Source organism: Cololabis saira, chromosome 7 (assembly GCF_033807715.1).
Source record: "Cololabis saira isolate AMF1-May2022 chromosome 7, fColSai1.1, whole genome shotgun sequence".
Taxonomy (NCBI): Eukaryota; Metazoa; Chordata; class Actinopteri; order Beloniformes; family Belonidae; genus Cololabis; species Cololabis saira.
The window spans coordinates 14,639,501-14,655,022 of NC_084593.1; the positions used below are offsets into that span (position 1 = coordinate 14,639,501).

At 40.0% G+C, this 15,522-nt stretch overlaps 1 protein-coding gene across 2 annotated transcripts in view; it reads right to left on the reverse strand.

Moving 5' to 3' along the window:
- The window catches only part of slit3 (slit homolog 3 (Drosophila)), a 284,688-nt gene that overhangs the window by 44,774 nt on the left and 224,392 nt on the right, over positions 1 to 15,522 (reverse strand). For both annotated transcript variants that reach the window (XM_061724858.1, XM_061724857.1), the window contains exons 14-18: positions 14,340 to 14,503; positions 9,619 to 9,769; positions 6,931 to 7,005; positions 5,495 to 5,638; positions 2,314 to 2,457 (exon numbers count right to left, since the gene is read on the reverse strand). In XM_061724858.1, the coding sequence (XP_061580842.1) occupies positions 2,314 to 2,457; positions 5,495 to 5,638; positions 6,931 to 7,005; positions 9,619 to 9,769; positions 14,340 to 14,503 (678 nt within the window). The remainder of the gene's footprint in view (positions 1 to 2,313; positions 2,458 to 5,494; positions 5,639 to 6,930; positions 7,006 to 9,618; positions 9,770 to 14,339; positions 14,504 to 15,522) is intronic.

Sequence of the window (15,522 nt, forward strand, 5' to 3'; positions counted from 1 at the left end):
AGAGCACAACCATTAGGCCCGTATATTTGGAAGCCATTCACAGTAAATAATGCTCGTATTTGTATTTGCAAACAGCAACAAATAACTGGTGTGCACAATTGAATACATTTAGATGGAAGACAAAGAGAGAAAGAAAAAGGGGATGGGAGGAAAGAAAGGTTAGATCAGATATTATTTTAATTCATTTTCTAAAGTACAAAGAAGATGCTGGATGAAAAAGTAAAAGTGGCAGCGTGAGAAAGAGTGAAAGAGAGAAAGAAAAGGTTATCTGCTCATTTTATTCATTTTTGATCACCAGTCATTGCATTTTGCTGCCTTTTTCCACACAGCTCATGTAATATTTATGTTGAGCCATATTTAAACTGAAAAGGGTGCAGCAGGCACCAGCAGCGCCAGCAGGGCAGCAGCAAGCTCACCATAGCAGCTTCTCACATGTTGTGCTGCATTTAGGTTCAAGATTGATTATTAATATGATAGTTCACATTCATTTAATCCAAAATGTGTATCCAGTTTCGGCTAAATCTAAACATTTGCAATGATAATAATAAAAGACAAGAAAAAACATTCTGCTAAATGGTCTACCTTTCATTGGTAAACCATGTTGGATAAACTCTAATTCTAAAATGGTTCCATTTTGCTCTCGGTTTACCGCAGTGTTGCTGATTTAATACGCCTAATGTCTTTTAAAATATTAACGGTGAATGTCAAGGAAAAAGAGATTGAGGAAAGCTGTTAGATGCTTCACTAGATGGCATAACAACGACAAATTCACCCTCCTTCCCTTTTAACAACCTACAACTGACGAGAAAATAAGAATAAAAGTGGAAGAAAACAGATTCAAGCATTTTAGCTAGCAGTAAATCACAGCCGCAAGATTGATCTAATTGGTTCTGTTGTTCTTCTGTATGAAGTTTAAGCAGGATGTGGACTTGCATCATTCCCACTGCTGAACTAATAAACCTAAATGTTGCTTTATATGCAACAGTATTAAGGGTGGGTGGCTACAGATAGGGATGAGTTATTTAGTCATTTCCTTGTAATGAATTGACCCCACAAGCTAAATCCCTTCCTTCCTTTTCAATGTGTTAATCTTTTAATTAAATGGATAAACTCTACAGGGAAACAAGCACTAAGAACAGAGACAGATACTAGAAATAGAGCAAGTGGAAGAACGGAGGAAAGATACAGGGATGAACCGAACGCGCATCTTGTTTTCATGCTGAACAGCAGACAGGTGTTTAAATACCAAATCAGCTGGAACGGCAAAGCCAATGAAGAACTAATTCTGGTGACAAATACCAGAAATGAGGGGAATGTGAAATGATTCCCTCTTTGTTGTGACAGTCAATCAACAGCTCTGCTGAGCACAGCCGAGTTTCTGCAACAGTAGACCCATCTATCCTCCACAGCCATGTCCCCATATTTCTCTCCTCGTCTCCCATCTCCCCCTCCCAAAAGGCTCAGGTGGAAACTTGAATAAAAGATGACAGGTACACAGCAGGACACGAGAGCAAGAACAAAAGCTGGAAGTGTGGGGGCAAATAAAGAGAGAGCAGACAGGATGTGAGAGGGGACTGTTGGGGCTTAGCATTTCTGTCTTCTGAGGAGAAAAAGCACACCAGGATCAAGCTAGTTTTTTTGACATGATAAAATCTATTATTTATACATTTCACACATGGGTGGTCAGAGGATTCAAAAATAAAAGGAACACAAACGTGTTCTCAGTCACTTTTTGCCCCACGACCTTCTTTCTCTCTCTCTCAAAATGGTTATGTAACATGGCCGGTTTATACCCGTCGTAAATTTAGAACAAGATATTTTTTCAGTGCACAGACTGAATACCAATCAGTATCCTCGAACTAATGAAAGCATACCTCCCCTACAGCCACTCACAACAAGAATATAAAATCAATTAAGCAAATATCCCGTCCGATATTTCACGTCTGTGTTACAGCAAGTGAGAGAATAAAAAACACGCTAACAGCTCTCTGGGTCGCCCAAGCGTGTGTGCAAATGCTGAAATATTGATAAACATCCTGGGATTCAGCGCAGACTAGTCCATACTAATAATAGAGGAGAGTCCTGTGAGCAGCATGTGCACAAATATGCTATGAGTTTGTGTGTGTGTGTGTGTGTGTGTGTTGCACATCAGATCAGACAGTGGTCCCGCCGAGAGGAGACATTTGTAATGGGAAATGCATCCCATCTTGACAATAAGGACAACAGATTTTAACACGGGTTTCAGATGGTACAAGGATCAGATCGGAAGGACATTATAAAAAACACAAAACAGTTCATACGGTAAGGGCTTACATGGTGGACAGCGAGTGCAGGGTGGAGAAGGCTCCCGGGGCGATGCTGGAGATCCTGTTGTCGTACAGCGACAGCAGGCGCACCGAGCTCAGGCCCGTGAACGTCCCGTTGTCGATGCAGCTGATCTGGTTGCTCCGCAGCATGCTGGGAACACACAAACAACATACTTAGGAAACGACAACAGCTTTTTACTCACCTCGGAGTTTGATCATCCGTGCGTGAATACACGAGCAATCAACGGTATTCCTGTGTTTTCATACGTTGAAGGATATTGACTCTACACTGCAAAAACTCAAAATCATAAGAATATTTGTCTTATTTCTAGTTAAAATGTCTAATTTTTAATAAAAAAAAATCTCATTACACTTAAAACAAGACTCATCACTGGAAAAAACAACAATTTTCACCTGTTTCAAGTAGATTTTTACTTAAAATAAGTAGAAAAATCTGCCATTAGAACAAAATTTTTTTTTGCTTGTAACGAGAAGATAAATCTTGTCCCACTGGCAGATTTCTATACTTATTTCAGGTGAAAATTTACTTGAAACAGGTGAAAATTGTCAAATAACAAGTTATTTTTCTGGTAATGACTCTTGTTTTAAGGGTAATGAGATTTTTTGACTAAAAATGAGACATTTTAACTAGAAATAAGACAAATATTCCTGGTAGGATTTTGAGTTTTTGTAGTGTACAAAGGTCTTATTGTTGAGCTGCACCGAAATTGGGAAGAAAAGAAAAGCTACAAAAGAGACACAAGGCACTCGTCCATTAGTGCTTAGGCTGGAAGATAAAAGAGGGGAGCAGCAGAAATCTAAACCAGGTCCCACTGGTCAACTGTGACAGACCCCTTAATATGACATTAGCTTTTGACATGGAGTCATCTGGGGCCGTAAGTGAGTTAGTTAACATTAGCAATCTCTGGGACACACTAACAAAGTTAGCAAGGCTATTACTGGAGCAGGGAGCCTCTTAACATAATACAGAGACAGCCATGATACCATTACAGAGTCATATATATATACATGATAGCATTAGCCAGTCATTACGGAGCATACACACACACACACACAGCATCGGCCCATGATCTCCAACATTATTCTGTAACCTCTAATTGAACACTACCCTCTTTATGGTGGGAGCCCAGATTAGAGGAACGAGAATACGCCGCCATTAAGCTTGATTTCAGTTGGAGTGAGTAAACAATCCTCGTCCCCTGGTTTCCCCCCCCAGAGGGGGCAGGGACCACCTCACATCGGAGGCAGACACAAGTCACAGGATGCTTTCTGGAGAGCGTTGATGGAGGTCAGTGGCAGAACTGGTAGACCATTGGCATTAAAAAATAACAACAAACAAGACAGCTGAAGAATTAAAGGTCACAGGATGACAGAGCACCACTTAGTTATATAAAATACTCAGTAATTTAAGTTAAATAGCGTGACAATATTATATTACATAGTAATACTAAATAATAGACGTGTGTAAGTAGGGATGGGCGGTATGGACTAAAAAATGTATCACGATAATTTCCGTCATTTATCCCGATAACGATTAAAAAATACCAATTCAACTCCACCTTTTCAACTATAAATCTATCTCGCTCTCAGATCCGCCATGTTTGTTACACAAATCGTCATCAACGGGAATTTATCCTTCTTTCTTTCTTTCTTTCTTTCTTTCTTTCTTTCTTTCTTTCTTTCTTTCTTTCTTTCTTTCTTTCTTTCTTTCTTTCTTTCTTTCTTTCTTTCTTTCTTTCTTTCTTTCTTTCTTTCTTTCTTTCTTTCTTTCAGGCTCATTTCCTTCCTTCCCTCCTATCTTTTTTCCTCCTGCTCTCTCCTTCTCTCTTCCCTTCCTCTTTTCTCCCTTCCTTCCTCCTTTCCTTGTTTTCTCCCTTCTCCCCTTTTCTTCCTTCCTTCCTTCCTTCCTTCTTTTTTCCCTTCCTTCCTTCTTTCCTCCTGCTCTCCTTCCTTCTTTTCTCCCTTCCTTCCTTCCTTCCTTCCTTCCTTCCTTCCTTCCTTCCTCCTGCTCTCTCCTTCCTTCTTTTCTTCCTCTTTTTTCCCTTCCTTCCTTCCTTCCTTCCTTCCTTCCTTCCTTCCTTCCTTCCTTCCTTCCTTCCTTCCTTCCTTCCTTCCTTCCTTCCTTCCTTCCTTCCTTCCTTCCTTCCTTCCTTCCTTCCTTCCTTCCTTCCTTCCTTCCTTCCTTCCTTCCTTCCTTCCTTCCTTCCTTCCTTCCTTCCCGTACGTTGTGGATTTAACGCAGAACCATAAATCATTTTTACACAAAAACTTTATCAAAGGGAATTTATCGTTTTTACCGCGAGATGAAAAATTCTTATCGTGAGGAATTTTTTGGACGGTATATCGTGAACGGTAAAATATCGCCCATTCCTATGTGTAAGTGGTTCTTTAGTTTTGTTTTTCTATAATCAATCCTAGAATTTTCTAAAGGAAACCTCACACACGAGCACAGACAGTCACATTTCCATGATATATCTCTGAATCACTGTTATGATGGTGACCAAGATTTACTTTTGTTTGGTCTATTGCGTTTCTCCATTTTTTCTCTAAAGTCAGTCTCCTCTGCAAAGATGTCCACTGTAGCGCTGTGACCTACTGTAGCGTCATTGACGTTGATGTGTGACGCAAGCTGTTCACCTGGGAAAGGAGTCCAAATTTGCCTGGTTTTTTGCCGATAGCAGGGACGGCAGACTGCTACCGCTTGACGACACGCCCTATAAATGCGTGAACATTCCTACAAATGCAATTTTAAAGCGTTATTTTACTGTGAACAGAAGTGGTCCGTGCTGCTTTAAAACCTCACGTTACTTTGGCCACTCTTTGGTCATGTGGTACAACCACGCGGCACTCGTCATCACCTGTTCTCATCCCAGCTCCTTTCTCTCTCTGGAAAGGCCAGGTCTGCTCAGATTGGTCGGCTAATTGATCAAAGCAGCTGCTTACTGTGTGATTTAAGAACTGTCCAATAAGCATCTCTGACAAGCAGAGAAATAAAAGACAGATGCATTATAACATTGGCAGAGGGAGAGGAAACAAGCACAGATTATTCCTATAGGAATACAATCATTCACCGTCTGATTTTGCATCCCCACAGTGGGCTGGTTGGTGAGGATTTAACGGCATGAATAGTACCAGTACACACACACACTGGTTCAGAAGGCACTTACAGAGTTTTGAGGCCACTTAGTCCTCTGAACATGCGGCCCTGCAGTCCAGTCAGCTTGTTCCCTGTTAGCAGTAACTCCAAAACGCCTCCGGCTCCATCGAAGGTTCCCTCACGGATGTCCCTCAGCTTGTTGTTGCTCAGGTTGCTGCAGAAAGGACAAAAAATATCACTTTCGTCTTTACAAATTTCGCTTTTGTTGAATTTAGTCTCAGATCCCTTGAAACTATGAAGTTGTTCACATATCAGAGGAAAACGATCACCCCCCACCACCCCACCCAAACAGACTTGCATAATGTTCTCTTGTTTAGTTGCGGCGATCAGTCATGTCCCTCTACTAATAAATGTAAACTCTTCTCTCTTTCATCTTAATATCCCCGTCTTGTACCAGAGATTCCCTGATAAGTGAGCCAGCCGTCACGAGACCACACAAAGCAAAACAGGCAAAAGCAAAGGAAACAAATGAATGGCGATGATTGCAATCTCTTCCACAATTAAACCAATAAAAAGAAAAAGCGCATCGGAAATAACAACGTGAGGCGATAGCCATCACGTTTACGAAGCTTTCATTCACAGCCAGTTTTGTATTTTCTCCTGGAAATTGAGGGGAAAGCGGAAACTATAAACAGAGACCTTAAAAAATGATTACAGAAAAACTTAAGAGTAAAATGTGTCTGAGCAGAACAAACATGATGGAAACTGAGGAGAGGAGGAGGAGAGAGGAAAGATGATGAGGAGGGAGAAGGGGAAAAGCAAAATGCAAATGAGTTTGAGCCAATCTATATTGTCAGTGACACTGCTAGATGGTTAGCAATTTCCTCTCCAATAAATCAACCTCGTTTCTGCTCTGTCTTTCTCTATCTCACACTGACACACACACACACACAAACACACACACACCTAGAGTAGGTTGTAGATAAGGACTGACTGTAAATCTGAATTGAGGGCCCATCTTCTATTTCCATTTAATATTTGCTTCCTCCATTCCTCCTGCTCACCTTCCCCTTCTTTCCATCTACGTGTCACTCCAATCCTCTTGTCTCCATTAGCTCGTCTTCTCTTCTACCACATTCATATCTCTGATACTTGCTCTTACCCTCTCTGCATGGTTTTTTTTTCACTTTTCCGTTCTCTTCATCACTTATCCTCTTTTCATCCCTCATTTTCTCTCATGTCCATTTTTACCGTCACCTTCTTTTTTATTGCTTTTTCATATCCTTTTTAAATTCGTCTCCCTCTTTGCACCTACAACCACCAGTTTATTCCTGCCACGCTTTTATTGCACCATTCCCTTTATTTATTGAGGACAGACATTTTTTTTTTTAATTAGTGGGAATTACGTGCCTCAAACATCCGCAGTTTGATTACATTTCAGATCCTTGAGTAAAAATAAAGAATAATGAAATAAAATAAGATGCATCTTTTTTAAGATATACGTACATTTTCTTCAAGTTGGGCAACTTCTTAAAAATCCCTGTCGCCTCCAGGACAGCAATCTCGTTGTCGTTTAACCGCCTACAGAGAAGAGGATAGAAAAAGGGAGGAAGATGTTTATTTTTTCATGGAATAAACTGATTCACAAATGAGCTCTGCACAGGCGAACAGAGAGAAAGGGGTTACAGATGCAGAAGGGGCTGATGCGGCGAAGTCAGGAGGACTTTAGTGACTGTTCAAGTGTGATGTAGCACAACACAATAGAGTGAGTACGAAATAAAACAATTTGGAGAGAAAAAGGTGAGAGGAGAAGATAAAAGCAATGAATCTTCTCTATGTAGTCATCAATACCCACGTTGCCTCAAGCCAAGAGAAAACCGTTTGAGAGATAGGAAGCTAGACATCTGCTTTATTGAGGTAATTTGTACTAAAAGAGTGCAACTAAAGGATGCTCTTTGTGTATGTGTGTGTTCGTAAAAGCTGTGTAGTGGGAAAAACTAGAGGACGAAAGTGAAAGTTCAGCTGAATGGGACACTTTTTAATGAGATGTGGCATTTTGCGAGATAGATCAACCTCGATAAGGCCAAAGTGAAACATATATATGCTAAGTGTGAGGTAGCCTGGCGATCCTGCCTTTACTGCAGGATTGTTTTGCATATGCTGAACCCAGAGAGTCTGGATGAAACAGCTGGTCCCCACCATGGGACCCACCGCCCCTGATACGAGGTGACAATCGCCTCCGCGTTTAATTAAGTGCAAACAGTGAAGCTTCTCATGGCTCATGTCAAGGATTCTTATGGGCAGTGGAGTCAGTAAGAAAGACGGAAAGACAGACAACTGAGGAACAAGGGTCGAAAGTATACATGCTTTCAAATGAACCACAACCTCTCCTGATTTCCCCAGATAAGGCAGGTTAGAGGGCAAGGCTGACGCTGTGTGTGTGTGTGTGTGTTTACGTGTGTGTAAGGTGGCAGACTGAGGAAACCACATCACTTTTGTTGTGCTCTTAAGGAAAAGAGAAGAGCGAGAAAGACAGGGTGTCGGGAAAAGCAGAAACTTTGATGTGCTCTCTAACCGACCGTAAAGGACAAAGTATATACTGCATTTCTGACATGGAGCACCCCAGGAGGATTCGATACAAAGGTTCACAAAGAGAAATGGAGCCAGGGAGAAAGATAGATGAACTGAGGGTTAACAGTCCGAAGAAAACCAATTTACTGTTGTACAACTGACCTGCATAACTTCTAATGTAACAAACATCATGCATGGAGCTTTTTGTCATGGTTACCACAGCCGTGATCACATCTGAAGCCCCTCGCGCCTCTCTTACTGTTTAAAGCTACCTGCAGTTCAACATTATTGGGCAAAACGTTGCTTCTGGCTGGATGCAGGTTTCCTCGCTAGAAATATTACCTCACCAAATATTAATTTGTCAGGTGCTTACATCAAAATATGGCTTGCAAAATACATATTTCTAGTGTTTCCAATCAGAAATCTCGCTTCTGGTTTTAGGTTGTGTTTATTTTATGACTTAGGATCACACAAACGTTTATGTCATGAAATGTTATCAGCTGTTCTGTTTCCAAATTAAAAAAGATCACAATATGTATATATATATATATATATATATATATATATATATATATATATATATATATATATATATATATCCTTCAATTATGTCCTTCAATTATTATCTACTCACTGTCAATATACTATGTACATATAATCAAAAGAAGAAAGGTGAAAAGTATTCATTGCAAATTCAAAACCAAAACATGATGTATTCAAATGTGTTTTTCTCAAACAGGTAATGGATACTTGGATACAAGACTGGATGAGATAGAGATAAATCATCAGCCTGCACAAGTAAAAAGCTGCAACCGCAAAAATATTTTTGACAGAAATTATTCTGCAATTACCCAAGTATTTGCAGAGTCTCGTTTAACCGAGTACAAGTTTAAATGCCTCATCCTTGCAGTTTTCAGCAAGCTTAAAAACAAATTCACGCAGAGTTTAAAGTATTCCTGTTGCGTGTCATCCATTACACCTTTGTCATTTTTCAGCGGGAAATCAATGATCCGTTGGGCCTATTCAGTATTCTAGTGTGAGACACTTCAGCAGGCATCATGATGGCTCCTCAGGGACTGGGAAGGAGATTGAGAAGACTGCTGAGGTGCAGTTTGGGCTGAGGGCTAAAAATAAAATGTGACATGCGTGGTGCTTAACCGAGAGAGGTGGAGATACTGATCGGGTGTGCACTGCACATATCCCTTTCTGTTACCCTGCATGGGAGCAAACATTTACATCATTTACAGCGTGTGAATGTAACATGGATGCTGACTTGGTCTAGCAGCATGTGTCAACAACAATTAACAATAACCCTTAAATGTCTGGGATAAATAAAACACAGAAAATACAATTTAGTCTTCAACAGAGTCTAAATAATTCCTTTTGTGTCATTATGAGTAGATCAGGTTTATTTGTTTTATTTTTTCCATTTTTTTTCTGCAAAAAACCTTTTGATTATGAGAGTTGAGTTCAGACATCTCAGAAATTAATGTATCAAATATGACAAAATAAATATTTTTTTCTTAAAATTATTACTGCACGTTTTGTTCAAGCTTCATGTCTTTATAGGATGCACACTATATACTTGTGTAAAATGTGTAGCTGTAGCTGTAGCTGACTTACAGGTCCGTGGTGTGCTCTGGGATGTGCGGCGGTAGTCGGATCAGTTTGAGGTTGGAGCAGTCGACCACCGTTCCTTCACAGCGGCATTTTTCTGGACATACCAGGTCCTGGAAACACTCCCCACTCAGACGGCTGCGATAGTCGTCCTGACCTTCAGAGGAAAGAGGGGGGATGAGCGAAAGACAAAAGGGATGGATCGGGAGAAAACAAGTTGGAGGGAAAGTGGAGGGGAAGAGGGATGTAAATAAAATCAACGGAGGAGAAAGGAGACAAAAATGAGGAGGAGAGAACAAAAAGGAGAAAATGGTGAGATAAAACACCATGGCAGCACAATGTCAGCAACCGGAATTAAACATGTAAATATTGTCCTATATACACATCACTAGCTGATAGATTTACAGAAAGAGAACAAAGCAAAGGTACTTAGTCATGGGGATTCCACCTCTAGACTCTGTTGAAAAAGTTTCTTGTTAGAATGCAAACATACAAAAAAAATCCAGCTTTCACTCTGTCAAAGTTTATGAAACATAATGAAACAAAGAGCAATTTTCAAGACATGAATGAACTACTTTAAACTATATCTGCTGCATCCGCTTGAAACAGGTGGGATGTATCGCTGCAGCATCATACTGTTCCTGCACATGACTGTTGAGAGGAAGGGTAATTCTGCATGATCACCTCTGTAAATCAAATTGACAAAAGGATATGCAGGTGGTTTTATGGAATCATCTTGGAGATAAACTTGGTTTAACCCCGGATGTTTTTGTTAAACAAGGTGAGCAAGAGGCCACTTCGGTTATGTAGGTGTAATATGAGGAGATATCGCTTATAATTGCGTGTGCCTGCAGAGTAGACCTGGTTTACATCCGGCAGCACTTTTGTTTGTGCGCCACATACGGCTCTGCCTTCGTTGGTTTATCTGTTTCCTTTCAGTAAAACCTTTACTGCTTTTCACATTCTCCCGTCAGACTGTTCATGTCCTGGCAGAAACTTTTATGTCTTCTGGCACCAACTCTTCATCTTCTTGTCATTTTTAAACAACTAAAACCGCTTATTTGAGGGGTCGGTTGCAATGCTTAATCTAGATTTGAGCTGTGCATATGATCAATTCATCTTCTGAGTAATGTGGCTAGCTCCATGCAGTGGAGGAATATTTTAGAGTAATGGCTCTGGGGCGCCTCTAATCTTATTGGCTGGTAAATCGATGGGAAACAAAAGGTGAAGGAGTAAGAAAGAAGGGAAAGGCGGATAAAGGCCAAAGCAAAGAAGGGAAGGTGAATTTTTATGACTTTTATGAGACTTGCAGTTGAGTTGATTTCTCGGCGGGAACACGGGTGAGGGGCATGAACAGGGGTTCTATAATTAGAGATGCTAATCTGAAACGCTGCCGGTCCATTGAGCCAGTTGAACACAAAGAATTTATTCGCTAAAAGATGACAGTATTTTCCAAAGTAAACAAAAAAATGTGGCAAAGAAATTGAATTTCTTCAAAAGCTTGTGTAGATGTAAAATTGAAGCTGGTGGTCAAGCCATCAATAGGAAAATGTATGTTTTTTTGTTGTTTTTTTTTTTAATCCATTTGAATGTACCCTGTGGAGTTTCTGAGCACCAGCAGAACCATAAAGCAAAGATTTAAGATGTGGCTTCCTGCTTTGTTTATGCTGCGCAATTGCATGATGGCAATTATACATGCAACCACATGGCCAGAACGATAAACAAAAATCTGCTGCCAGTTTCACGCCTCCCCTACTAATCAGCTGCATGCAAAGAATGTGAGTAATGCAACAATAGACAGCAAGTAGGATGATGACCAAGGTGGCAAACAACGCACATTAATATTGCACAATGTAAAATATACAAACTTTGGATACCCAAGTATTTTATGGGGAAGAAAGTTAATTTCACTGATTTTCAAGAACCCAAGGATAGACACATTGAAATTTGGAGAGAAATGGCGACTGCAAAAAAAAACTCCCCAGGGCACCCAAAATTGCAGAAGCACTAAAGGACCAATATTTTAAACAGGTATAGTTTATCAGCAGTTATTGACATTGCAATTTCTACATCTCTTTCGCCGTCTAGAATCCATGTATTTCATTGCAGGTAATGAGCACGTAACAGAACACATAAACGCCACTTTTTGCTCCAAAGTGTGGGACTGGCTGGGGCAGGCAGGTAGGTGTGTGCCGCGCGGTCCCTGGCGCTTGACGGAACCATGTGATGTCACAATAGGCGGGGCCACATGGTTAGATCAAGCACAAGAGACAGCTGCACGAACCAATCAGAATGCAGGTCCACACAGGAAGAAGGCGGGGCAACAGAGAGCTGCACCAATCAGTCAGGGGGGGAGGGTCCATACAGGAGAGGAGAGGCGACAGACAGCTGCAGATCCACACAGGAAGGGGGCGGGGCCAGAGAACTGCCCACTCATAGCAAACATGTCCGGACACGTCCAGAGAGGAAGAGAGATGCAGGGAGAGGAAGGGCCGAAGCAGAGATGACAGCCACAAACAGCTTTCGGAGCATTTGTAATCGTGACCTCTTGATTACCTCCAGGGGCAAAGCACTAACATTAGGAATCTATCACACATTAAATAAGCTACAAATGCAGCTCATGCAAACTTTTGATAAAACCTTTCACCATTTAATGATGTTGGTTACGGCAGTAACGATGTGCCAAACTTTACACTGAAACCCACCATTTAAGAGGAAGGGATGGAGGTGACATTTCACAAAATACAGGAACAAGAAAAGAAAAAAAAACTTTCCATTCTTGGAAAAAAGAAATGTGTACTGTGGGTATTTAATTTCAGGGCCTTCGTAAAATAAAACTTGTGATCCAAGGTGACCTCTGGACAGTTGTGGTTAAGTGTGCACTACTGACGTCCACACTGAAGAACTTTTAATCAAAACCAAGAAAATAAAAATGCTGCATCCAATTAAAAAAAAATTAACACAAATTGTCTGAAATCATTCGCGTAGAAGTGGGCAATCAAAGTCTATGGTCTGTCCCCGCTGAATAAGTAATTATGCTGTTTCAGTACACTGAATATGTCGGTGTCGTAATTATGGGTACCCAAGGGTCATATCAAAGGAAATAACAGTAATACTTGTACCAAACGGAGGAAGGCGGACCGTGTGTGGATGTTTCTGAGCTGTAGCATACTCAAATACATTTTACACATTACGTATTCTCATTTTATTTACACATTACAATGTCTTTCATCTTCACATCTAAAAATAGACCTGATACATACAAGAAAAGCTTTATGTGTGTTTGTGTGTACATTGAAACATATTATGAATTGTAATGCTCTTAAAAGCAAAGACATTATTTGCTTTTCAGATGTGACAACCAGCTCAAAAACTTTGAGATAATGCAAGTTTGTCACTTTGTTTGGGGCCACCTCAGTTTGAAAATATCTCCTCAGATACACAGACCCAGATAGGAAGAGAATTATCCAGCCTCCATCCCCAATTATATTATCTCACCCCTATTTCACACCTTGCTGCCCTCATTTGACCTCTGAAAAGAATAGCACAAAGCTGTAAAAGAGAGAATGGGTGGGAGGGGAGTAGAGATGTTGACTCCACTCTCCTTTAACCAGTTGCTTTGAACAACACTCAAGACAGTGTTAAACATCGTGATTGCACATTATCTCTGTGGTATTTTGACCATAGCATGTCACAGACATTTCATTACGACCTTAGGAAATTGTGCGAACATCTGGAAAAGAAGTTCATAACATGTCTCCTTTAAGGTTAGAGAGGCTTTTACTGAAGACTAAAGGCTGATTTATGGTTCCGCGTTACACCAACGGTGCGCGTCGCTGCGTACCCTACGCCTAGGGTTGCCACCCGTCCCGTTAAATACGGAATTGTCCTTTATTTGAGAAAAAAATGTTGCGTCCCGTATTGAACTAATACGGGACACGATTTGTACCGTATTTTCATTAACTTTTACACCATATTCTAGTTGAATTATTGAAATAAGTTAACTTTTACACCATATTCTAGTTGAATTATTGAAATAAATTAACTTTTACACCATATTCTAGTTGAATTATTGAACTAAATTAACTTTTACACCATATTCTAGTTGAATTATTGAAATAAATTAACTTTTACACCATATTCTAGTTGAATTATTGAAATAAATTAACTTTTACACCATATTCTAGTTGAATTATTGAAATAAATTAACTTTTACACCATATTCTTCACCTGTAGGCTATATTCTACATCTGGGCTGATGTGGACATACATAGCATAGGAGGATATTTCAGTTACTAGTATGGTTGGTTGTCTGTACAGTCATGCAAGTTCAATGCTATTAAAGCACTTTAAACTTTAAATCAAACAATTTCGTTTTTTCATATAAAATAAACACATTTTTATTCAGTTTAGAAGTTTTGGGGCTTTTTTTGGCTCCTGCACTGCTGAAATCAGGGCGTCCCTTATTTCTATTTCTGAAAGGTGGCAACCCTACCTACGCCGTACCCTACGGCGTCGATTTAACGCGGAACCATAAGGCTTCAAGAGGAAGCTTTTGTCACCTGAATGCAAGCACTTTGTGTCGCTTACTGTACATCTACCCAACCACACCCTAGTGTAGCTCATATAGTGTTACTTAATTCAATAATTAACTCTTATATAAAAGCACCATTTTTGAAACAATGGGTTTGAGTGTTTGTTGGTGTTTGTGCAAAGTTATTCCTTACTTGTGCACCTGAACTTCTTGCCCTTGACTTGGCTGATCCGTTTGTTGGCCAGCCTTCTGGGGTGACTGCAGCGAGCTCCGCTGGTCTCTATCGGGTTGTCAAACAAGTAGTCAGCCAGCCACTTCAGGTGACAGTCACACATAAAGGGATTCTGGGCCAGATGACTGTGGGAGAGAAAGGAGGGGGAGCAACGGGGGAGAAGGGCACAGTTATCAAAAGTTATTCTCTGTTCCATAACATTTGCAATTTAACAGCTCTGAAACTATAGCCCTGATTCAGCCAGTTTTGCTCTGACGTGCTGTTGCATCTCTCCTTGAAATAATCTTCCAGCAAGAAGTTGGGTTTCTAAATGTTTCAGTCAACCAAAACCGTTTTTAGAACGGAGGAATTCTGAAATCGCAAACGGCAATAGCTTTTATTGATTCAAATGAAGTCAATACCAGAATAAGGAGAACCTGTAAACATGACTGTTGCAGCTTTTACTCTTGCAACGGGAGAAAGGACGAAGCGAGACGTTTGCTCAAATTTAACTCTTTAGTGAATAAAAAAGGTCAGCTAATTATTACAGCATGTGTAGCTTTCAAAAGAGGTACAGCATCTTCTTCCCGCAACAGCAGACTCTGACGTCATCACGTTCACTTCCTGTATTTGCTTCGCAAAGCATCATGGGAAAGGTAGTCCGTTTTAATGTCCTCTCAACCAAATAAACTGAAAATGAGATAATTCTGGTTTTAACTTAAAATATACACATCTCTTTTAATGAATTATTATCTTATAACTTTAACTTATTTATTCTCCAACAAAACCCGTTTTAACAAATAATATTCTCTCAAATAAATTCTCAACAATGACAGTATTTTCTTGGCATCACCATCGTGTTTACAGTATAATGTGTAACTTAATTGAATGTGACTAAAGCAGAAACTAATGATTGCTTAGATTATATGCTAATGTGCTGTGAAACATTTGGATTTTAAAGGCCTTAAAAGGAAAATACTGCATTTTAAATTTCCCAGAGGCCTTAGAGATGTTTGGAATTTGATTATTTTCCTCAAAACAGCCAAAAATTCACATCATTAATTTATGTATACAATAGTATACAATGTATAAAAATAAAGAAAACTGAAACAATTAATGTATCTTAAAAAATAGTTGCCACTATAGGCGATTTCATCTTTATTAT